At 33.1% G+C, this 26,059-nt stretch overlaps 1 protein-coding gene across 1 annotated transcript in view; it reads left to right on the forward strand.

Annotated features, from left to right (window-relative positions):
• Gfrl (Glial cell line-derived neurotrophic family receptor-like) overlaps positions 1-16,871 on the forward strand; it is a 498,063-nt gene extending 481,192 nt beyond the window's left edge. The window contains 5 exon segments of the mRNA XM_074173921.1: positions 618-950; positions 2,596-2,660; positions 5,605-5,958; positions 6,714-6,837; positions 11,564-16,871. Coding sequence (XP_074030022.1) covers positions 618-950; positions 2,596-2,660; positions 5,605-5,958; positions 6,714-6,837; positions 11,564-11,784 — 1,097 coding nt within the window. The 3' untranslated portion in view covers positions 11,785-16,871.
• Positions 16,872-26,059: the final 9,188 nt, after the last annotated feature.

Raw genomic sequence — 26,059 nt, forward strand, 5'->3', positions numbered from 1 at the left:
TGAATCAGCCATTGAGAAGTGCAAACTTCTAATCCTGACTCAGCGTATATAGAATGTGATAACAACTGTCAAAAATATTTCTTATTACGAACATAACAGACTTGTTTTTACATAGAAAACGGAAAATAGCATGACGTCACTCCAAATCCAATATGGCGGACTATCCAAAATGGCGACCTAGTTTTTCATGCACATTCATGATATGTGTATCATCATATTACATTATTTATATGTTATAAAAGTTCGTCGCAAGATTTATCTGTGCAGATAAGTAATAATACAATATTATTCAATGTCAACATACACACACACACACACATTCAATCTCAACGTAAGTAATTATAGAAAAAAAATCATATATTTTTCTCTAAAGTAGATAGATGTCGCGACAAACTTTCACAACATATAAATTGAGTGAGCTAAATCAATTCAAACTGTATTATCTTCCTTCTAGAGAACGTTAATTAAAAATCTTTTCTGCCATCAATTCGTTCTTCAATTTTACATGTTGTACTTTATTCATATCAAATTTCATCAGAATCAATAAAAATGTACACTTACCCAACACCAACTTATTTCAATCGAAAATAAAAAGTGAAACTCGCAATTTTTTTCAGTCGAATCACAGAAGAATTTTCACATGAGTCGGGCGATAGATCACCTGAAATCCACAGCCCAAACACCATTAAAAACTTCGGCCCCTCTAATAAGACATCGTAACACTCCTGTTCCCCATATACCCGCCTTGACTGCCACAGATTTTCCTCCTCAAACAAAGGTGAATACCATCGCCGAATTCATTCCACCGCCTCTAGCATTCGTCCCCATCAGCACAACCACAACGAGCGTAGCTACCACTACCACTACTAGAACAACTACGAAACTAACAACTACAACCACAACAACGAGAAGAACACGTCCAACAACGCCAACCACAACGTTGCCTCCAAGTAAGTTGACTCAATAAAGGAATATTCCATTTGGTTTGGTTCATTTCACCCGAGATGTTCATATTTAGAATCAACAACTTACAAAATAGGGGTATATTTGACCTGTGTATCCTTCATAATGAATTTTTAAATAGCCTTTGGGATCATTTTGTTCGATTCGAATGATGTTAGCTACTGAAAAAAATACTTCACACAAAAACTTAATGAGTCACCTTAAACTTTTTCATTTTGTTAAAATTAGTAAAGATTGACTACCTTATGTCAGAAGTTACCAAAAATGAGAAAGAATAATCTAGGCTTTTAGATACTTCCGAAATGTTGGCGACTCCTCAGTTCTTTCCCTCCACAATTCGGCAAGTTTATTTTATATATTTGCCTTTTTTCACTTTCCTCTCTTCTCAAATCATTCGAACATTCCACCACTATATTTCAAATTATATCAATTTTCCAGGTAATGTCACCTAAATTTCTGCTAAATACCTACTCTTCATTTTCTACCTGATTATACATTTATAATAGATTTTTCATTAAATCGATAGAAATTGGATATTTACAACTTCCTAAACATTTGGTAGATGCCCAAAATAATCTATAACTCCAATATTAATCATTATCTGAAAATATATTACTTCCTTTTCAAACTTGTATATAATACAGTTGCCATAAATACCCGTATCAACAATGCTTTTGGACCTATTGGATATAAATTATAACTTCCTTTTCTCAAAACATATGCCACACATAATTGTTGGTATGTTTTGCACACCAAATCCAAGCCACAAACGGACATTGTTTGGCCTTGTGACTCTATAATCATTGCAATTGCCAATCTGATTGGAAATTGCACACGTTCAAGATGAATTGGCACATATGTAGGTGTAATACGGATTTGTGCAATCAATATATTTTCAACTCGGAACTTACCAGTGGAAATGCTGACTTCGAAAACGTTTTTCATTGACTTTTCAGTGATAAATCACGTGCCGTAGCACAGCCGTGGTGGATTTGTGTAAATTATGCAGTGGCATGCCTGGCAAATCCAATGAATTCAAAAACTCGGTTGGATAATACACAGCTTCAGTGGCATCGCAAACTGTATCTCCGCTCGATGGATAAACAATAACAGTGGCTGAAAACTGTGTAGGAAGTGAAAAAAGGTTTAATGTGTGAGAGAGATAGAAGACCGGCTTCGTTCTCATCCTAACTCCGTGCTGTTTACTGAGTTAGAAGTGACACCAGTAGACGCCTAGCGGGAATAACTGATCTATGATTGAATTACTAAAATGGCTTTTAAAAAATTAGGGTTCGTGATAGAAGGGTAAAAATTGAGGGTTATATATATTTTTCAATGCCACAAAAAATTTTGTCTGGAGAATTTGAAAAATATTTGGGGTGGAGCACCCTTACCACTAAGGGGTATGGAAAAATAGATTACAAAATTACAACCTATTCTCAAAGATACCGAATATACATATAAAATTTCATAAAAATCGGTCAAGCGGTTTTCGAGGAGTATGGCCACCAACACTGTGACTCCTAGATATGTATAGTGATAATGTGTATTATACATACCTTGATTTTTTAAGAAGACTTCACATTATTGTTTTGCAGCATTTTCACATATTAACCTATTTATTAATTTCAGAATCGTGTATTGTACAAAGGCCACAATTTCCCAATCATTTCATTCCAGAAGGGTCTTTCAAGAGGGTAAGTGTATACGAATAACAATTGCGTACACTGCAAAAATACTGAGCTAGTCAATAAAATCGATAACTATTCCATTCATACACCACTGATTACATTAAATAGAAAATAATGTCCGACCTCCAAGAGTTTTGAACTTTTTATCAAAGAAAGGAAAAAAGAAAACTCAATTAATTATATAACTTCAGTCATTGCAATATCTGTCAGACAGCCGAAGTAAAATTATAAAGTACAAAAAAAAGAAAAAAAGTATAAAAATTGGAAGTAGAAAACTATCACTCCATTTGTTTCACCAAAAAAATGTGAAAAAAAGAAATGAAAATCATTTTATCTTTCAGAAAGTAAATATGATTTTTCCAGGTGAAAATTCATAATAACCAGCTTCAGACATTTTGACAGATTTGCAAAAAGAATTGTATTAAATGGTGAGGAGAAAAAAAAACATTCAACATTTCCAAATCACATATTCATTTTTTGTTTGAAGGTGATTGACAATATTTCATGAAGAATTTCACTAGTTCGGACTTCCATTGTCTAATATATAAAATGATTTGAAATCCCTGAAACAACTAAAAAAGGAGAATTAAAAATTAATAGCTGAAAATAACAATTATATTAAACAAAAATAACATGAAATTGAAGAAAAATGACATAAAATACAAGTAACAATAGAACGATTGAACAAAAAATATAAAATAAAGTGTAAAAATTATGAAGAAATGAAATTAAAATAAAAATAAAAAATTAAGAGATTCCAAGCCACGTTAGTTCACGACGTTTCGATTGTTAGTATCTACAATCGTCTTCAGGTGATGACTGGTATTTTATTTCACTATTCTATAATTTCAGATTATTTTTGCTTAATATAATTATTATTTTCAGCTATTAATTTTTAATTCTCCTTTTTTAGTTGTTCCAGGGATTTCAAATGATTTTATATATTAGACAATGGAAGTTCGAACTAGTGAAATTCACATATTCATTCTCTGAGACTCATCATTTAAGATTCAATAGCATGCAAATAAAGAAGAATTGACCGAATGCATAGAAATACTCTGCAATTTAGAAACCTTTTCTCATTTGGCCGCATTCTGTTAAAGACGTGAACACATTCGTAATACGTTAATCCATTCAGAAACGGATTCAAAAATAATTCAATCTTCTGCACAGTCGGAATAACTGGTTTAACAAAGTAAAGGTTAATTCGAATTTCAACGCCATCCCAATCTCTAATACACAAAGGGGTAAATTAACTCAAGATATGACCCACATTTGGTACGCAGCTTTACTGAGGTGAACATTGGGAATGACGTTTTGTGTTTCAATACTTAGTATTAAATTATATTAGGTATAACACTGAGAACAGTAATGGAAACAAAATTGACTCATAGATATTAATATATAATTAGAAATGATCAAAAGATGGGGAACCTTGCAGTTCTTGATGAAGTTTTGATAAAATATATCGATTTCAGTTTTGAGAGTTTGGGGTCACTTTCAACCCCTATCAGAGGTGGGCTGCTACCTCTAAATCTTCAATAGAAAGAGGGGTCAAGTAATACATCGTTTGGAAATACACAAAATTATCATTCTGATGATACCTACCAATTAATATTTTCTCGAATAGATTTTAATGTTGTTCTTAATGCCCTTTGAGTGAATATAGCCTTCCAGAATTTGAAAAATCTGAAGGTAACTAAAAAGTTACTGCGTAAACAAACTACTATGAAGTCCAATTAGTCATCAATTTGTCGTATTCATTAATTTTTCCTACAAATTGAATAATCAATAGAAAAAGTAAAATTTTTATACTTGACTTTCTTCATATGGTTGACTCCTTGATGTAAAAAATTAACGCCAACGATGATGTTTACCTCAAAATCACAAAATGGGGGATCTATCACCAAAAAGCAGCTACGTAAAAAGGCTGAAAAGCTCAACATATCAGCACATATAAATCAGAAATGAAGCAATTAGTGGACACAACACTCCAAAAGTGGGTATATATATATATATATATATATATATATATATATATATATATATATATATATATATATATATATATATATATATATATATATATATATATATATATATATATATACCGGAAAAACCAGTTAAGCATATATATATATATATATATATATATATATATATATATATATATATATATATGTCAGAAGTTTGGGATTTGAAACATGTTCGAAGCAGTAACTCGTCTTGATAATGCCATCTGAGATGATGGCGAAACGTCGACTATCGAATAGTACACAACGGATGAACACCCGGAAGAGCAACACATCATATTCTACCATCCGTGAAAACCTAAATTGTAATATATATATATATTTATATATATATATATATATATATATATATATATATATATATATATATATATATATATATATATATATAGACATGTTTCAAAACATTTAGATATGAATGTGAAATTTTCAGTTCCACTTACGAAAAAGTAAATCAACTTTACCCAATAATACAATCTCGAAACAATACAGTTCCAGGAAGTCATCATCAAATATGTTTCCTCAAAGTTTTACATTTTATAATAAAATAATCCCAAACTTCTGACACCTCATATACCAAATTCACGAAGAGTTAGTTGAATATGTCTTGTTGTAATTATTGAAGTTAGGGACGGGTTTTATGAAGGTAGAGTTGTAATTAGTCTTTATTCGTGTAAATACTGAGAAGATGGTTGATGTTAGAACCTTGTTTGTTGGAATGGATGTTATATGCCTACTCATGTTCACGTACTCATGTTTTTCTCCATCCCACTTGTTGCAGTTGATAGTAGCATTTCCACTCCACATTCAACTAAGGAAAATGCAAATCTGGACCGATGATACAAATTCTGAAATGGGTTTTTATCGGTTCAAACATAATGCTTGAGTTATATAATTTCCACCATTCTTTTTTTTAGATATATCATGAGGATGAATTCGAATGCTCCGATGTGTGCGAGTGCGAAATAGGAGAAAAATTGACATGTAGGACGATATGTATAGATCGTATGCCCTGTAAAACGGAATTTGCCTACTATAATCATGCTGCACCGGCCTATCAAGCTTTCAGAGGCAGATGTTTGTGTTACTCCGGAAGATTCATCTGTATGAAACCAATGCCAAGCGATTATGCACTACCCCAGGGCATTTACCTCTTTCTGGGTTACAGTGAGGTGGATGAAAGGGAACTCAATAAAAATCATACGGTGATTGTTGTACAAGATATTGTCAGAGTCTTGCAGAATTTCATTGAAGAGGAGGCTGTCAACGGAGTTAGTATATATGCCATTCTATTTAAAAATCATCACTTTCCTATATTTTGATACATATGTCAAATAAATCGTTGTAGGTGCATTTTTAAGCTCATTGATTCAAGTTCCTTCATATTTTAGCATTTTCAATTCTAGTTATCAGTTTTCACATGAAAACATGAAAAATTAATGAAACAAGATCAATCGAAAATATGTACTGTAAGTGGCAAACTGGAAATATGGTTCCACAATCACTTAATAACTTTGCAATTGGAAATTATTAAATATACTATAAAAGGTATTGAATACCTCAATAATAGTATATGTTACACTAATAGCTTATCTACAATTTGTACTTTGGTACTATGATAAAGGAGAACTTTATTCTTGCTGTATTAAAGAATTAGTTTTTTTAGCTGTAAGTTTACTCAAAATATCCAATGAGTACCTTGAATTTTTAAGTTTCTGTCTATTATAAAAATTGGAACAGAATAAAATTTTCATACTTAGATCTATTAGAAAGCCGGGGTTTCAGAAATGTATCTTCTCGTTTCCATTTCTTTCAAATCAAATTAACCTCGAATGAAAATATTAAGATAGTTCTGACAAAAATTTATAAATTGGGGTTTTTGATGAATGTTGATGAATATAACAATACTATTGTTACAAAGTCTACCATATATATATATATATATATATATATATATATATATATATATATATATATATATATATATATATATATATATATATAAATATTTGTTTTCTCTTTGCAGACATTCTGTTCGTTGGAGTTCTATAACGCTACGAAGGAGAACGTTATTTTAGCAGGAAAATTGTCTGAAAACATTGAATACGTGAAATTTCCTCCAGGCGAACTACTCAATAAAGAAAAGGCAAGTATAGTGACATATCCCAAGTTCAACTGCAAAGAATTATACTTTGTAATGCACATGAAGAAGTATAACATTTAGAGCTTCTCAATTTGAATCGAAGCGAGAAAATCTCGTGAACGGTAACAGAATAGGTAGAGAATAGGTTAAAGTAAAGTTGCCTATATCTGCCAAATGATTTAGAATTATCAATTATAGTTTTTTCGTATGCGAAAATACACGAGAAAATCAGAAAATGTCGAAATTCAAATTTTTACTGTATCTTCTTCATTGCAGAAATATTGGAAAACTGTTCAAACTTCGCCATAGACTATCAGAACGAAATAAAGAACTCTCTATTCAGGATATTGTTCGACTTTTTTTAAATAGGGACCTGTATTTTTCGTAACGATTTCTCAATCAGTTGTGTTCCAATAATATCAAGAAATTGAAAGTTTTTCGTTGTTTCCGAAAATTTTGATGATTTGATAACCATCAAATAAATCTTTCGAAAACACTTTCCCAACACCAGTTGGGACTCGATCTGTAAATCATTTGAATATTACTGGAGTTTTATCCCAATACCAAACCGTTATGATATGATAATGATATTATAAGCAAGGAAGAGTTTAGGTTAGGAATTAACGAAATCTTGACTTTTAGAAACGACGAAAACCAAGATAAATATATCTCACTTCCAAACCAGCAATACACGAAGTACTTTGAAAAGATTTTCAAAAAACTAGGCATGAAGGTGGTATTTTTTAAGGAAAAAACACAAGCACTACAGAAAAATCCTTAAGGCGCTCCTAGAGCAGTGCCTATGCGAAAGTAGTGATTCAGATTGGATTTGAATTGCTGAAGATTAAATTCATTTGAAAAAACGTTCTCAAAAAGTTTATACCACATACACTGAGCTGAACCTCATAACGATGAGCAGCCACAGTCCGTCGCGTATTTCTGATATGGGCCGCTCTTGGTGGAATCAAATGCGCCAAGTCAGTTGAACACTTCCCGTGAATGTATCTATAGAAAAGAGCATCAGAAGATGCTGTTCAGTTTCCTGATTCGAAACAGTGTTCCAAGCTTTTGAAAAGCGGCTTTTGCAATTCCAGCGACATGATTGTGCCAAGACATATTGGTGTCCATTTTAACCCCCCAAAACTTATCGAAGCAGAAGGTTGAATTTTCTGACCTGACATTATTATATCCGGTTCGAAGACATTTAGTTTTTTTGGAGAAAACCAATGCCTGGGTTTTTGTGGCACTGATTACTGAAACTGATTACCCCAATTCGAAGTGTGTTGTCAGCAAATCAATATATTGGATTCTTGATTTTTTTCAATGAGTCGTTGATATACAATAGAAAGGGGGTTGGAGACAATATGAATCCCTGGAAACACCAGCTTTTATGGTGAAAGTATTCAAAAGATATCCGTCGACGGCCACGTGCAAGGAACATTTTTTCAGGAAGCTGGAAAGCCATACACAAAAATGATCCGACAAGCAATAGCATCGAAGTTTGACCAGCAAACCCTCATGCCACACACGGCCAAAGGCGAGATTTTTGGAGGCGCCAGCTTGCTCGCAATTTTTGTTGAACCAAGGTTTTCGTTAGAAGTTCGTTTCATTGAAAAAGAAATATATGCAACCGTGAATGATAGAATGAGTTCCGTCACTTCAGAAGCACAAATCGATGGATCTTCAGAGCTGAAACAAACATCTAGCCAGAGAAAATTTTGGAAATGGATTCGAAAATTGTCCCACTCAGCAGATCTGTAATGCCAAACTTTGCGCGGCTCATATTGTTCCCCAACATTTATCGGTAATTCACCCAATACTGAAATGAGTGTGTGATCAGAATATCCCAATGGAGACCTTACGGTGACTGTGTGAATTTCTTGATTGGTAGTTAGATATAGATTTAGTAGACCAGCATATTCTCCATCACGGTAAGGAATCCTGAATTTAGTGATTTTCTGTGATATTATTTTTGTAGTTGAATGACCATCTGGTGATTAAATTCCCTATATATGGTATTTTGAGATATAAAGTAGAAAAGAGTAATGTACCTGTATACAAAAAGTAGAAAATATAATGACTGGAGAATCATTTCGATATTTTTTTACAATTCTGAACCACATGACATCAAAGTTTTGGGGTTCCATCTTTTCCTCTCGTTGACAGGAGAGACCGCTTCTGATAAAAAAAATATTCCAAAGTTACATCTGAATCGGGACTGGAAATTAAAGCCACGATATATAAAATTAGCGGGGTTTGTTGAAGCACTGACTTTTTTGTGAGTGTAAGAATATGAGGACTATTTGTTTGCAGATGTTGGTGCACTAAGTTCATATTTGAGTTGAGTCCTCTGAAATCAAATTCGAAGCCGCTAGTGGGCCTCTTAGCAACTGCAGTTACCATGCTATTTCCCTGTGGACTGATGTTGGGAAAACCCTGTTGACTGTCAGAAATAGTGTTTTTAGAATAACTTCCGCAGGATGATGCCCTCGAATCAGCCCGCACCCGGAGATCCGACTTTTTTGCGCTTTGGTTCCGAGCAGTAACCTTGCAATGAAAACTGCAAAGAAAAACAGAAAACGACCTCTCATTTGGCGATCAAACCTCAACATGGCAAGGGATACTTTCTAAGAAACTGAAAATTATCTGCGATAAGTAACTTTTGAGTGAGACTCCCCTCACTCAAAAGTTGAGTCCATCAAGGCCTTCGTCTGGTACCACTGATAAGATATGTGATAGTTTGAGGCAACGCTATCTGATATTGGATCACAAATGCTTTTTTCGAAAGCTGAGCCGTCGTTTGAAAAGAATGAACTGGTGTCGTTTTCGTTCTGTAATTTATGTTTTTCCGTATTTGAAGCTAATATATACAAACCTCCTGAGAAGTTTAGAATATCATTGAGAAAATTCACCAAAATGAAAGATACATCCATAGGTTCTTTCTTCTCGTATCTGTCGAAACTGAAATATTCATTATCAGTTTTTGGAAAATCCAATATTCACCCAATATCTAGATCCAAATCTACGAAAATACGAATAATAAATGTGGTAGAAAGTGACGGCATATTCCTTAAAATGTTTCTGTTGTATTACTCACACCCATTATAACTTTCATTTTTAGTGAATAAAGTTTGATCTTTCTCTTGAAGATGATCATTTGGTGATCGAAACACGTGTCAAAGTGTTGAAATAATGGTTTTGTGTTCGAAAAAAACTCCAGTAATATTCATATTCAATAAATGTATAGAAAATGCAATTCATCCAAATATATGGAAAAAATCACTAGTAGGTACTTCCTATCAATGAAATATCCAAACCGGAAACATTCAGTGACTTAAGACCAATTAATATTTCACCGTCACTCTCTGAGGTGAACGAAAAGGTAGTTTATGGAGAAACGTATACCTCTGTTTATAATAACCGTATTTATCTATCACGTAGCTTCAGACAAAATTATGGTGTCACGCTCAATTTTTTTTCAAATCTTTACTCAGTAATCGAACACAGCGTGTTATTATCAATCATAACACATCATCAGAACTAAACGTAATACATGGTATGGTGCACCTCAGGGCTCTATACTTACACCTCTCCTATTCATTTATACCCCTGATGAATTTTTGAATGCATAGCTATGCTGATGACATCTATCTGATTTTCAATCGCTGAACATTTTTCCAATAATCATGTGGATGACTAATTGAAAATATCAAGAAATCAGTGTTTGAATATCAACCCAAATAAATCATTAGCCATGATTTTTGGTAATAAGAGAGACCTGAATAGAGTCATAATTTATCAATAATCACAAATTGGAATCAAGCGAGGAAATAAAATGCTCAGGGTTGATAATAAATTGCCATGAAAAATGAGAACCACCAAATTGAGATTTATTAGACACATTAACTCTCTAATTCCGAAAGCATATGGTATACATCTATACCCTGACAGACATCACATGACTAAACATCTGAAGATTCAACTATATGATACACCTATTTCATCAATTTTAAACTACGGTGATATTGTCTATAGCGCTGTAACCGAATATAACTTTTATCCTGACGAATTAAAATTGCTATCTTTTCCGCGCTAAACTAAAGCCATCCTCTTCGGAAAACAATGAATCTGACTATATTATTTTGAATCAAATTACTTCAACATATTCTTTACATTTTTTTACAACTTACCTCTTTACAACTTACCTACATGTACTTCTGTTATATAACGCAAAAACCTAGATAAGGTCCTAGTTTTCAGTTGTGATATTGTATAAAAATAATCTTAGTTGAGTGGTAGAATAGCATAAACTGAACTCCGCCAAGTTAAAAATATAAACAATTTATTGTTATTATTATACCTCGTATATTTAGTACTGATTGTCTTTTAAATGAACACTGAAAATATAAAATCTTTGTGCTATCACGTTTGATATTTGATAGAGTTTTGGAAATCAACTGATCAGTTCCGAATATATTCTAAAACATTCGAAATTCACCAATTTCGATTTACATAATTATTTTTTGACGATATTTAAGGAGTTAGTTTTAAAAAGCCACACAAATGTATCGCATGTGTATCACATGTGTCACACATAATCGAACTCTTCAAAACGTCACTTCAACTTTTTACTAATTTAACCGACTTTGTATATCTTCTGGTTTCTGATTTTTCCATATTGACCTTCCTAACTCGCTGTATAATCAATCAATTCTCATATTTTTTGCAGGAAGAATGTGTAGAGTTGCTAGAGCTGATCAGCGACAGGATAAACTCAAGGAATCCCGATTTCTCTTCGCATTTATTGCTGTCAATATTCAAAATGGCCGAAGTAGAAATCATTCAAATTGAGCCAACGTCATCCTCTCAGCAACTCCTTTCTAAAGTGCATGTAGTATTGCTCTCAGTTTTGATAACAGTTTTTTTTCAATTGATAACTTTTACACCATCGTGACAATGAGACTGAAACTATAAATTCAAATATACATATCATATGCCGATACGCTAAAATGGTGATCTTAAAAGAGCTAGGTTAGGTCAAGAACGGATTCACAGTAGAATGTGGCAAAATCAACACAACGGGAATATTTCATTATTGTAGAACATTTCTCTTTGAATGTGTACACTCTGTTGATGATTTTATATATTACTCATTTCACTGCTGAAACTGGAATCATTTCAAATTAACATTTCAAATTTCGCCCATAACATGGGCAAAAAAACAATGAGATCAATATCACTCTGATCGAATAATTATCACTTCCCTTGTCATAGAGATCTATTGTTGTCAATTAGCGAAGGTTTTTACGGGGTGTCAAGTTTTTGATAGTTCATCATTCATAACTTCAACGAAAAAATTGAATCATTTTTCATTTTCATCAGTACTAAATATAATTGAAAGTGCATTCTTCCTTGTCACATTGGAATCAACAATCATTAAAGATACTATTCGATATGAACAAAATTTTGATGCCCTTGTGTTTCAGTAAAGTAGGCATCTGATTAGTTGAGATTATGTGTTCAAATATCAGCTGAAGCACGTTCTGTTAATTTTCATTTTAGACAGTAGAATATGACCATTATTTTCCATGAATATGAATTGCAGCTTATTTCCTGATAAATACTCTCAAATACCTTCAGTCAGACTGCTGAAGGCAACTGACTGACCATCGGGAATTGTAGTACCCTTGGGCTATCACTAATGAAAATATAGATTGCAAATTACCATAGAAGTTCCTACTAGAATCACTAACATTAAATCAATACAGTAACCGTATGTGGAAAGGGTGAATTTTTAGTGAGCGTAAACAGTTATAAATTGTTGATAAATAAAGTTTTATCTTTTTGTATTTCAGAAACAAAAGTTTGGGAAAAATAACTGATCGAAAAGCTACTTTCTAATAACTATATCTGAACATTCTTAGAACTTTTGAGTAGTGAACAGTTGTTGTACATACGCATATACCTTGGTTTGAGATGTGAAAATGGAGCTGAAACCCCTGGAGAAATAATTACGTCATACTGTTCATCCATTAATGATCATTTTCATGAAAAATAATGGTTACGTGATACTGGTGCCTTTCATGGACTGGAATAGATGCCAATTTCAATTTTGAATATTGTGAGTTGCGTGGTATGTATCAAAATTGCTTGCATACTAAGAAATGCCACTATTGACAAGGATAACTCATAAACCATATCAAAAATAAGTAGCAGATAAAGTAGAGTCGCGGTTTTGTTACAAACCAATCCTCTACATGAATTTACTGCACACGAAAATTACATAAGAGGGAGCAACTATACAAAAACTCCAAATTGGTCAGGAAAAGAAATATATTTGGTGCAATGCAAACGGAGATGTGATTAGCTCAGAGAGCTGGTAAGTAAAAACTGTGAAACTACACTTGCAAACTCAATTCATCACTTGAACGAGTCAGGAAACTCCCCTGTCAGCAATCTCTCATATGTCATAAATTATTTGAAACATTCACAAGAGGTGGGGCATAGTGAACTGTTCTGTCCATTATATCTTGCTCAAGGATATAGTACTGAAGGAAAATTCTTATTTGGAGACAGTAATTTGAACGTTGATTCAAATACTTTATTTCCATGAAAGAATAACAGATGAGCAACAGGAAACTACAGTACTCCATTATAGAAAACACACGCCTTGCCACATTTGAAATGTTGGCAACATTTGAAATGTTGGCAGCCCATATTATTAATTTTTAGGAAATCGACAGTAAGTGAAAATGTAAAGAGTTGTACCAATCATCTTCAATTTTTGCTACCATATTTCTTATCGTACCGTTGGTTATAACGATGTACTACAACAACTATGACAAGTCTTAATGATCCGCAAGAAAATTCAAGTATTGTTGAATCAACCTCACCACTATTAACACGTTTAAAGAGAATGGTCTACTCAATCAATCAAATTGAACAAATATTATCAACCACATTCGAATGAACTTTATAGGTGAATCTAACGAAATCTCGTGAACCTATTTGAAAGCATTTTCAATACAGCGCAATAGAAGTCTGACAACTCAGCTCTTTTAGTCATCAAATAAATTGATAAACACTTTGTACATATCATTGTTGACTATTATTGTTACTGTTAAGAATAGACTAAATTAGTCACAGACTGTCGTTTTTTAAGGCATTGCTCAGATCTTTAGATACAAAATGTCCATGAGGATCAACTCTTTATACTTTTATTAACTATGTTCGACTAGTAGTGGAAATGGTGTAGGTACTATAATTTTGTAACTGCTTTTGATGTAGAGTCAGTTAGATCAGGAGACGTCTTCCTAAATGTGAGTTATTGACATCTTGGTTCTGCCTTTTGGAAACAGCACAAAATATCTAGTAATAATAAGATTACTGAAAAATATTTCTCCCACTATCGAATGAACCTTTGGCTTGGTCGCTACGCCCTCGATAGTTGACAATCGTTTTCCAAGAACTGGGAAATCATATTCTGATGCCAATACTCGATTATGTCACAAAAATATGAAGGTTTTTTTTTAAATTCATTCAGGAAGTTCAGTTTCGAAACACTTCTGAATGTTCCAATGTTCTGAAGGATTCAAATGTCTGATATTTTTCTAAATCTCTCTGAAAATGGAAACATCAGTACTCGAATGGCTGTTCTCAAATTTTCAGTTCAGGAATTTGCGCTCACATTTTGATATTTCATCTTCCATAGTCTACATTGCATCCAGCAGTTGTACCAATGAGCAAAGATGTGAAATTGTATTTTATGATATCATTACACTGCGTTACCCATTGTGAGAGTACAGTTTTGGTGATCTAGATTGTTTTGGAAGTAAAAGGTTCATTCTTTCAAGTCACCGAGATCCGTGTTGCAGTTTTTCCTCATACCTCTATAACATCAATTCTCATAATCGTGTTTGCTGTACTATTTTAAACAAAACTCCATCTAAAAGTTTGATATATCAAGCTATGCCCTTCTATAAATTGCTTAGTCATTTGATTCGATGCCTCATATTTGCATAAGACATCGCTTTCTCTGTATTTCTGTTGCTTTTTCCAGCCAAAGTATCTGATATAATGCTTTTTAATGCTAAAGAGTCCTCCAAATGAACGATGTTCAGTAAGTAGATCTATAATTATTCTGAGGTATGTTTAAGCATTTCATGAGTTATTTTTTCAGACCTTATGGTCAAGTCCTCTGAGGTTACTCTGGAAAAAGAAGGAGCAGAAAATAATTTCATTTCAGTTTTCAGCTTTGCATTTTCACATATCATTTTTGAATTTGTCATTTTCATGTGAGCCATGAAAAATATTGAAAGGGGACTTTTTTTTCATCATAATTCTACACATTCTTATCTCGTGAAATAGTGTAATTCTACCAATTTCTTCCGTTTCACGTGTAGATTTTTTCATTTAACAAAAATTCAACATAGTTTACTCACTCAATTCTGAAGTGAAGCAATTTTCCGTTTCTCCTCTCTCATCTCTTCAAAGTATCTAATATTTTCATTATCCTCTTAAATGTCACCTGAGACCTTCAAAATTCCACCTATGATTTCTTGGTTTGATCTTCCATTCCGTGCTGCTTTTCCTGTTTACATTAGTTAGCCCTTTTTTTCTTTCATCCCAAATGAACTATGAGACTGTTCGAACTTCAATAATAATATTTTGCGCTCGACAAAATGATTTCCCAAAATGTGCTTACTAACTTGAAAGTGGAGAGAATATTTTTCAGAAACCTAAATAAACTCGTCTCAAAACGCGAACAATTATACCTGCATCAGTATTGAAAATTATCTCAAGCAGTTCTAAAGAGGCAAGTCCCATCTGAACTCGATCATTTTCATAGAGCAACACCATGCTTTCAATTTCCAAAATGTCAAGGCTTACGTGTAACAAATACATATCATAATAGCTTTAAAACGATGTTAATCATTAAACAAAATCGTGTTGATTGAAGAACTCTTTCATTTGAATGAATTTTCTGATTTTAAATCACTTCTTTTTGTTTTTTGTTAGTTATAGGATACAGGGTAGTGAATTGCGATTTTATATACTTTTCATCAATGCGGAACTGACAATTCAAAAAAAAAAAAAGTTGCTCTCTCTTTCTTGAAAAAATTCATTTTATCATCATCGTAATGCAATTTTGGTAGGATTTGAGAATATTTCAATGTTTCAGTTTCAACATTTTCAAGACAATATTTACATTCTTCTCAGAAATGTAGGTGCATATAAGTGTCTAGAGTAAAACCTAGACTTCTCCAAGAATAATATTAAGGGGAAAACTCTCCACGTAAAAAGGATTATGTAGATAATCGATGAGTATTTCTTTCAAATACAGTGTGAATGAAAAAATTAACAGGCTATCTACAACAACTTCTCCTTTTGAAAAAATAAATTTTCCTATTTCATTTTGTCTATTAAACATTTATATGAAAACTGAAACAGATAGATATTTATGACAACACTAATCCACCAATCGATCAAAAATTATGTAATCGACTTCCTGACTTCCAACCATATATTTTTTCAAAGTGGTCCTGTGGTGAACACATTCTCAGTGTCTAAAAATGGAAATGAAACATATACCAATTTTTTTTTTCAAATGGAAATGAAACATGTACCAAAATTTGTTTTCAAAAAGATCTAAGATATTTTCTCAATTCTTGGTAAGGAACGATGGAGCAACTGTTTTTCGTTCACAGGCCACAATCGCTGATATATCTCAACCAGATAATATGTACAATTCAAATGCTTTGTGTGTGTTCTATGGTTATATGTTGATTATAGAATATAGGTTATACACAAATACGTATACATACTAGATCATTCAGCACTGTCATCGGTAAATATAATATTTGTTTTCAAATGCTTCACTCCAGAAGATCTACGTATAATTGTAGATAGCTTTAGCACCCTAGTCACTATTCCGCCCTCTTCAACTTGTAAATAGCAATTATTTTTGGTGACATTGCCCAGTGAGTCAGTGGTAATTTTTTTGTTTATAGTTTAATTTTGGTAATAAAAGTTCTGAAATTATATGTTGCTTTATTCACCTTCATCTAAGTGAATGTAAAAATAACTGAGTATAGTTTTCTAGAATTTAAATTTCAATAAATCTCAGCCTCAACAACTCTCAAGAGCAACCATTCTATTAAATCTCTACCTAGTTGACTAGAAACAATTGATGACAAGGTATTCTTCAATAATAAGTTTTCATAAAGTTTTCTTGAATTTAATTGATGCACTGAGTTCCAATAAAAGAGGGAAAACGACAGCATCATTTGTCAACGTTCGGTTGGCTCACCCCAAGGCGTTTATTCACCCTTCCAAGCTTGATACCAAACAGATGTTGGACTATAGTAGGGATGAACTACGATGTCTAACAGGCCTTCTTACAGGTCACTGTCATTTCAATCATCATATGCAGAGACTTGAACTGTCGGAAGACAGTGTTTGGAAAATGGTGAAACAGCAGAGCATATACTTTATGCCTACCCCACTGGGGACCGAATCAGGTTCTTAGAGTTCGGCAGAGCCGTACTCTTACCATCTGACCTGAAAGATCACTCACCATACAAACTAATCGGCTTCGTTAAGAAGCTGGATTTATTTGGCCGAGTGTGAAAAGGTGTGAGCCACAATAAACCCTTGCGGGTTGCGGTGGAGGATCGAATAGACCCACCCACTTTAGACCTAACCTAACCTAACCAACGTTCCAAACGTGAACTTTTCGAGAATAATCTTCTACCATCATAGTCACATCATTCAGTTCTAATATACATAATTCTACTTTAAAAATATGATAGAACTGGCCGATTCTTGATAAAAATCCATTATAACGTATTCAACAAACACACTTTAATGCGGGATTTCCACTTGAAAGTTTACAAAACCGCGACACGTGTTTGGCTATGCAATAGCGTCTTCGGGCGACACAATGCTACTTTTTCAAATTGTTGTCAGGTCACCTCTTGACTCCATAAAGATGTTGCTGGGTCAAAATCCTTTTGGTTTCAAGAAATCAACTATACCAGTGTAGTTTGGATGAAAGAATTCATGAAAATTTTTTATTTTTCCAAATATGCACTTTCCGGAGCATTTTGAAAAATAAAATTGTATTTCGATGTTTTGAATATGTTTAATGGGGAATTCTGCAGTTTTCGGCATAAGGAGTTAACTGTTCCTTATTTTCAAAAAATCATAATCTACTTTCCAGTAATGTGCAAGTGGGAAATCAACTTGAGTTAAATTTTACTGGAAGGATGGAAACCAGTTCAGAATATTTAAAAAATAAGTTAGAAATTAGACTATATGTTTTCTCGAAATGAAATGGTTGTATGAAGTGAATAGCTTTTGCAGCCAGATAATTTGTATGTAGGAATGATGAGATTTTTTTTTCAATGTCTGTAAACAAATACACAGCTTTTCAATCTTATATGGACATTTTTACCTTTCCCAATATGAACAAAAAATTTGAGTGCAGAATGTATACATAAAGATAAAACGTCTGGTCTATCGAAGTGTGAACGTCGTTATTTATATATTTTTTCACCCATTCATATTTTTTGTGACTGTTGTTTTTGTTCCCAATTCACCATCGTTTTTACCACGACACTTCCCATGAGCCATGTTTTTCTTCAAAAATATCTTCTTCTTTTTCTGACTGATCTTGTTGCAAATACTTATTTAACAATCGTTTACTTTCTCCTACATTTTTCTCTACAGAACTTGTTTTCAAGTCCTATTTTCAATACTGGTCATTTCAGGTTCGGAATGAACTTATTGCATAAAGTTATTTTATGTTTCGAAAGACCTTTTTTCCATCTAATTCAATTTCATTTGAAATTAGTTGTACAACAGTTAGTTGAAACTAACAGTTAGTTGAAAGTAACATGATTTACACGTCTTTGTAAAGAGTTCATTTTGAACAAAATTGCCTTCTTCTTTACTTCGGAGGATTCTCACTTTTTCTGTATAAAGTTGGGAGTAGGAAGTCAGAAGTTATTCTCTCGTAAGAAAATTTGTCATTTCAAATTTAGTTTCATTTCACTTTCTGAATGTCTCCACTTCATATTCACAAATTGCACTAATCACACACTCGATACATTTCATACTATCATTTACCTTTTCCCCTTCTGTTTCCTTCCTTCACATCTTTCATATTAGTGCACATTTTTTCAGGTTTCCTTGGAAAGTTGCCTTTCCAAATTTTTGACTCCAAAAATTTCTGATTTTTTACTCATTTGCCAACTTATATCCAGAACTATTGTAAATAATAGGAGGTTATAAATATAGATCTAAATTGTTTGGAATTTCGGTTCTGTATTGGAAATTTTCAAAGTCTCTCCCTGTTTAATTCCTTGTTTGAATCGCTATAATAAAACATGAATCAAGAAGAGCTCTCGTTCAATTCAACGACATCACCAGACATCCTGTGATTGTTATCAGCAAAATGTGTAAAGAGGCATTCCTAAATTTGTATTATGGTGACGCTGAGAACGTAGCTATTTTCGTTCTTCATCAGTCACCAGGCCGCAAACGTGAACATTTTATGCGTTTCCGCTTATCATCCTCAATATTCTAGTCAAGAATGCTGCATACACACACGAAACGACATAATGAATATTCAAAGGAAAGATTTCAATTTTTTATTCTCGAACAGCTTCCATTAGGTCACCCGAATCATCGTTTATTCATCAAAGTATACCTAGAGGATTAACTTCACGACAAACCTTGGTTTATGGTAATTTCACGCTAAATTTATTTCAAGATTTGATTGCACCCATTATGAGGTTTCGTAGACTACCGTCATCTAATATCTCCATGTTCATTTATGGTGAACTTGACCCTGAAACAGCCCGGTAGTGTTTTTACAACAAAAGTCAAGGTAACCAATTTTCTTTCGCACGTAAACAACCAACTCATATACCGATTGAAGGCGAAGTGTCATGTCGAAGAACAATTTGTTTTTACATAATTTCCAATTCAAAATGAAAAACGTTACGAAATTGCAATTTATTATTTTCTTAATAACCAGTATAACAAGGATATCAACTAAAAAATGAAATCATTGTTGGACCGGGTTGAATGGAGGGCTAATTTTATGCACACGCATGATGTAGGTACCAAATGATAAAAAAAATACGAAAATTAGCTTGACGTCACGTTGAATCCAATATGATGCGCTCATTCGATGATTGTTTCAAAAAGCGAACAGAATTGTCTGTGGATTTCAATTCTCAAACGGAAAAAAAACAGTAGCTCGGAAGCCTGAACAGGAGATCAGAAACAGTGGGCCGGGCAACACTGAAAACGACGGTCATCTCGTGCGATTTCTTCTTCATCTGTTGTGGACTGATTCAGCTGTTTGCATTACGGCTTCATTGTGAACGATTCGATCTTTTCGCATTGTGAATCACATTGTGATGTATATTGCTGACTCTGTTTCTATTGCGTGTACAATCACAAATGTCATAACCTCAATCGTTTTTGCGCGCACTTTGATAACTGTAATGTAATAAATGTGATCACATTTGTCATCATCTGGCGATGATGAGATTTTGTCGAAACATTGCGAAATTCATTCCCACCGAGGATGAAAATACACCACACGGAACAAACCCAAATAATCATTTCAACATATGCCTGTCCGTGAAAACCTTCGATCTAACATAGTTCGACGTGGTTGTCGTCTTTCAGGATACAAGTTTAAATGCATTTTCGATGTCCTAACACTGTTTCTATCATATTTGTGATAAATTTGTATCATATCTCTTTTGTCTTCATTCGTGAAAGCCATTTTACGCCAAAAATTAAATGACTTGTATAATAACAAAATGTCATTGAGTGTTACAAATTGAAAGTCAAATTTATAAACATCAAAGTCAAAGACTATTATGATAAGAATAATTTTTTTTCAATAGCTCCAATTTTTCGAAAAAGTATGATAACTTATGATACACCATTGAAAAGGTTAAATCTGGTTGTATTCAAAACAGAAAGAATCCAATGTAGAACCCATAAGAAAAAATAAAGTTGATGATGGCCGTAAGACGAAACGTCGTATGGCAAATCTGGAAACCCAATTATGTATAGAAGAAAAATGGCAGTGTGCAATTTATTTTCGAATCTTCTTCCAAAAATGAAGCCAGAAAAAATAAAAACCATTTTCTGAAATTTCTGTTTTTTTTTCGGATATCTCCAGATATACTCGGACTTTCAGAACTTTTTCAACGGTATATTGTTAGTCAGGTAACTGCGCAACTTTGCCCGAATTCAACCATCTTCGTATCTCTCATAGTTTCCGAGATTCCCATGGTGAGGATCGAATTTGAAACACCCTGTATGTGAATCATCTCATATGTTGAGACATTCATCAAATTCAATGTCTTCGCGGTTTATCCGAGCCTGGAAAGTTTTTTCGGCGACAATGGTCGATGTTTGAAGAGGCTGGATCTGATTTCCGGTCACCAAGATCATATTCATAGGCTCTATTAGCGACTTTTCTGTTGGTCTGGCCGATGTAAGTTCTGGAGCAGGTGGAACATAGTATTTCGTATATGCTCTGTGCTTCATTGGGTATTGTGATCTCAGGTGTTCGTAGAAAAGTGGAGATTTAATTATTCTCTGTGAATACTGTCCGGCTCACTTTGTCGGTAACTCCATGAATAAAAGAAAGAAAAGCTTTTTGATAGTCCATCTTTGGATTTGTGATTTGGGATAGTTGTTTTGGCGAAGGGCGGAGTCGAGTCAGTCTAGTTCCTTGGATGTATTATGGCATAGAAGGTCTCAATACAATCTATACTTACTTGCTTCACCTTGATGACAACAATAAATTTCAAAATCCTCCTGTCACAAATTGAAATAATTGATTTATCAACTAGTTTTATACAATGATCATTATTCGATTCATTTTCTTACTTTTCCAATTTTAGTTCAGATGTGCCCTATGTTCTACATGTAGTACACCTGAAACTTGTCAATTCTTGTCTGTACTTGAAATGAAAACATCCAATATTGTTATCCTTTCATTAGTATACGTTTGCTTCCGTTAACTTTTTCTATGAAATTTTCTCTACATGAAGATTTGGCAATGAAAGAAGATTTACAAGCTGATACATAACCCTGTTTCCACCCAGTAATGCTTGTGGTGATATCACCGATAAAGATTCTGGAGAGGACGACAACTTCAAATAAATAATTTGCCTGCTTCACAAATGCAAAGTGAAAGTGAGGTGTCATCTACACATCACTATGATTATGACCGAAATTCAGATGATGAAATATCATTGTCGGAAACGAAAGAAAATCTGAAAAATATATACCCCAATCGGGAAAAACGAACATCAAAGGATAGGAGAAGATGAAAAGAGTTCATCAATATGTAAAAGAAGTTAGTCATAGCCATAATGATATTTTAGAAGAGCCCCAAAGTGTGAATGCTATTCGTTCACAATTGTTTTCACTTTTCTCTGATTAAATAGTTTTTGGAAACATCACCGATGAAGCAAATCGTTATGCATCTCAGAAAACAGATTTATGCGGGTAGGAATTCGTGAAGTGAAAATTTTCATTGGAGTCCTCTTGAGTGACTACGTTCAACTTCCCAGAAGGAGACTGTTTGGGAAACGACCACAAGATACTAATAGTGCTCTAGTTTCCCAAACAATATCTAGGAACAAATTTCGACAAAGTACCTCAAATATTCATTTAAAAAATAATAATACTTTGGAACAATCATACAAGTTTGCCAAAGTCATACCTATTTCCATATATTTGAAGAAGATGTTTCTGAGTAGACCATAACATTGATGACATGGCTGTGAACAATATATCCATGGAAAGTCCATTTGATATGGTTTCAAGTTATGGATCGGAACCAACTCCATTCGATATAATTTCAAGTTATGGGTCGAAACCACTCGTCAGGGATGTATAAATTGGTTTGGGCAGAATAGATATCGAGTAGGGTGTTGGAACCTCGGTGGTACTTGAATATGCTGATACTATTCAGTCAAAATGGAAAGATTTGGAATCTATATTTTGACAATTCATTCACATTTATTGCTTTAATAGAACATCCTACTCAGAAGAAGCTACATGGTAGTACTCAAAAGTACTAAAGAAAACTTCACGTGGAACATATGACTACAATGAAATCAATGATTAAAACATAATATTCGTTAAATGGTACGATAATAATATTGGTTACATTCACTTCTAATGAAGTTGGAGTAAACCCGTTATTATCGTTTGACGATACTCCCAAAAAGAAAAAAAGGTAAGTGAGAAAAGTATGTAAGTAAAGAAGTAAGTAAGTGAGGAAAAAGTGAGAGAAGAAATTAATCAACCTCATGTCGTCAAAATGTGTAATAAAGTATGGGCGGAGTTGATCGTTGAGATCAAAACATAAGTTTATATCGCACATATCTATATAAAAAATAAAATGGTTCCCCATTGCATCGACATGCCAGTAAATGATGCATGAAAACTCTTGAGAAGTAATGGATCAGCTGTTCTTCAGAAGAAGTATAGCCTATATCCTACTCACCCAAAATAAAAAAGATTGTATTTACCTGAGAGGACATTGTTCCAAAAGTATGAATTTAGAGTTGGGATTTGATAGAATGGACCATTCAGTCATGCCCAAAAAAAACAAACTAGATGTGGTTCTCACCACAAAAAAGTACGTGCCACCCAGTGTCAAAAGTTTTATAAGATAACACACTAAATAAATAGTTACTGTTCCAAAATATTCACAGTATAGCCCATTGCACCGAAATTTATGAACTACTTTTCATGTTGAATTACTACTTCATAACCGCATGCCGCACATTTGTGATTTCAGTTAAAAAACCTAGCATTCTTAGGCTAGGTCATCTAACATGACCACGTAGGCAGCTATAGCTACAGTTATATGAACATTTTATCGTATGTGGCTTCAAAGCAGAAGACAAAATGCCGAACAGATGAAAACTACAGACGCGGTTAATCCCGGACCATTTATTTATTTATTTATGAATGAATATACATATTTCATCCGCCAACTTAGGGGACGTTGATAAAATTGATTTTCAAAGTCATTTCGGGACTGAATTTGTTTCGGAGCACCAAACAGTATTTTTTTATAAATGTCGAATCGAAATGAGCTCATCTTGCGTTCTAGGAGTGTACATTGGGTGAGAAAAAATTCTGAATGATGAAAACATTTCCATTTTCGTCAAATCATGTGAGCATTTCACATCAAATCCACCTTCAAAATACTAGATAGTTTATGAATCATTCGTCTTATGCATTATTAACGCCTTGAATTGATTTTAGTTTTGAGAACTATTTCTTTGGTGGTGAAAATTGCCTCACTTGGAAATAATATATCCTGATAGTGAATACATGATATATCGATATATTGATGTTCAATAAAACTGGAACGTGGTGTCGCAAAATTATTTCACAGTGAATAATAGCTTTTCAACATTTTTTTTAATGTATTTCAGTCTTTTCCAACCAACTCAGAGTTCCAGTATTGAGATTATGGTAACCAAACCGTCATTTTAACTGAACACAAACATTTCAATTCGCAGCTTTCCAACAAAAAATCCATATCATAAACATTTTTCTGTACATTAGTCACATGCCCGAAAGAGAATCCCACATTCATGAAAACGAAAATACATTAAAAACTTTCAAAGATAAAACACTCAACACGCGGCTTTCAAAAATGATGTCACATAACATTTTCTGTACATTTATATAGTGTCATCCCCAAAGTATGCACCATATGGGAAACTTATTTATTGAATTTTTTGACAAAAAGTTATTCCTGATAAAAGTTTGTCCCCTAAAACTGAACATGCACCAACAAAATACAGGACAACACACGTAATATACGAGGAGCCTTCAAATATTTGATTTTGTGACAGGAGTAAAGTAATCTTACTTTGAAAAATCTCTGGAAATGTTATTTCAAGAAGTTGTTCAGCATTGAAAAATAACTCTAGATTTGAAGTCATGGCCATATAAGTGAAGTTTGATTTTTTCCATTTTTTGAATGGGGACTATGAAAGAAAAATTTGCTAAAACGATAAATACAGCATCCTGTATACGACGATTCATTTTATAAGCCTGTAATATTACAAATTACACAACTATGGTTAACCATAAATTAATTTTCAAAGTTTTTGGTGCAAAGTTATTTTTATTTTTTTTCAACACTAAAAATTACTCAACATTATACAGTATTGTAACTAGAACATAATATTCAATAATAGCAAATCACAAAACATCAAAATAAAATAGATATTTCGGAACAAACTCATTGATTTTCTGGAGATTCAACTTAAAACACTTAAAAGAAAATCTTCAGGAAATCAATGGGTTTGTTCCAAAATGTCTATTATATTTTGATGTTTTGTGATTTGTTATCATTGAATATCAAGTTCTTGTTACAATACTGTACAATTTTGAGTAATTTTCGGTGTTAACACAAAATATAAATAACTTTGAACCAAAAACTTTGAAAATTAATTTACTTTTCATTCAAAAAAATTGACTGTGGTTAGTACCATAGTTGTGTAATTTGTAATATTACAGCCTTTCAAAATAAACAGTGGTATACAGCATGCTGTCTATTTATCGTTTTAGCTAATTTTTTTTTCGTAGTCCCCATTTAAAAAAATTAGTACAAAAATAAAACTTCACTTAGATGGCCATGACTCCAAATCTAGATGTATTTTTTAATGCTGATCAACTTTTTCAAATAATATTTCCCGCGATTTTTCAAAATAAGAGTAATTTACTCCTGTCACAAAATCAAATATTTGAAGGCTGCTCGTATATTACGTGTGTTGTCCTGTATTTCGTTGGTTAAGTTTTAGGGAATGCACAAATTTTTATCAAGAATAACTTTTTGTCGAAAACTCCTTAATAAATAAGTTTCCCATATGGTACATACTTTGGGAATGACACTGTACTTGTATCTATACCTACTTATACTTCTAATGTGAAAGTCACTCACTTAACACTCACTCATTCGTCTCGTCATTTTATCCCTACGGAGCCCTCCGTAGGGATAAAATGGGAGCAATTACGTATGAAAACTACTTTTTTATCACTGGTTCTCCGTACCGTTATATTTTCGGAGGCTGAAATTTTGCGTGTACTTTCATTTCATGTTGCAAATATGCAATAATAAAGAATTTTCAAATATTCCAACTAATGTGCCAGCC

Source organism: Leptinotarsa decemlineata, unplaced genomic scaffold (genome assembly GCF_025532065.1).
Source record: "Leptinotarsa decemlineata unplaced genomic scaffold, Ldec_3_MD MMD2_tig00000505_RagTag_RagTag, whole genome shotgun sequence".
In the NCBI taxonomy this organism is placed as follows: Eukaryota; Metazoa; Arthropoda; class Insecta; order Coleoptera; family Chrysomelidae; genus Leptinotarsa; species Leptinotarsa decemlineata.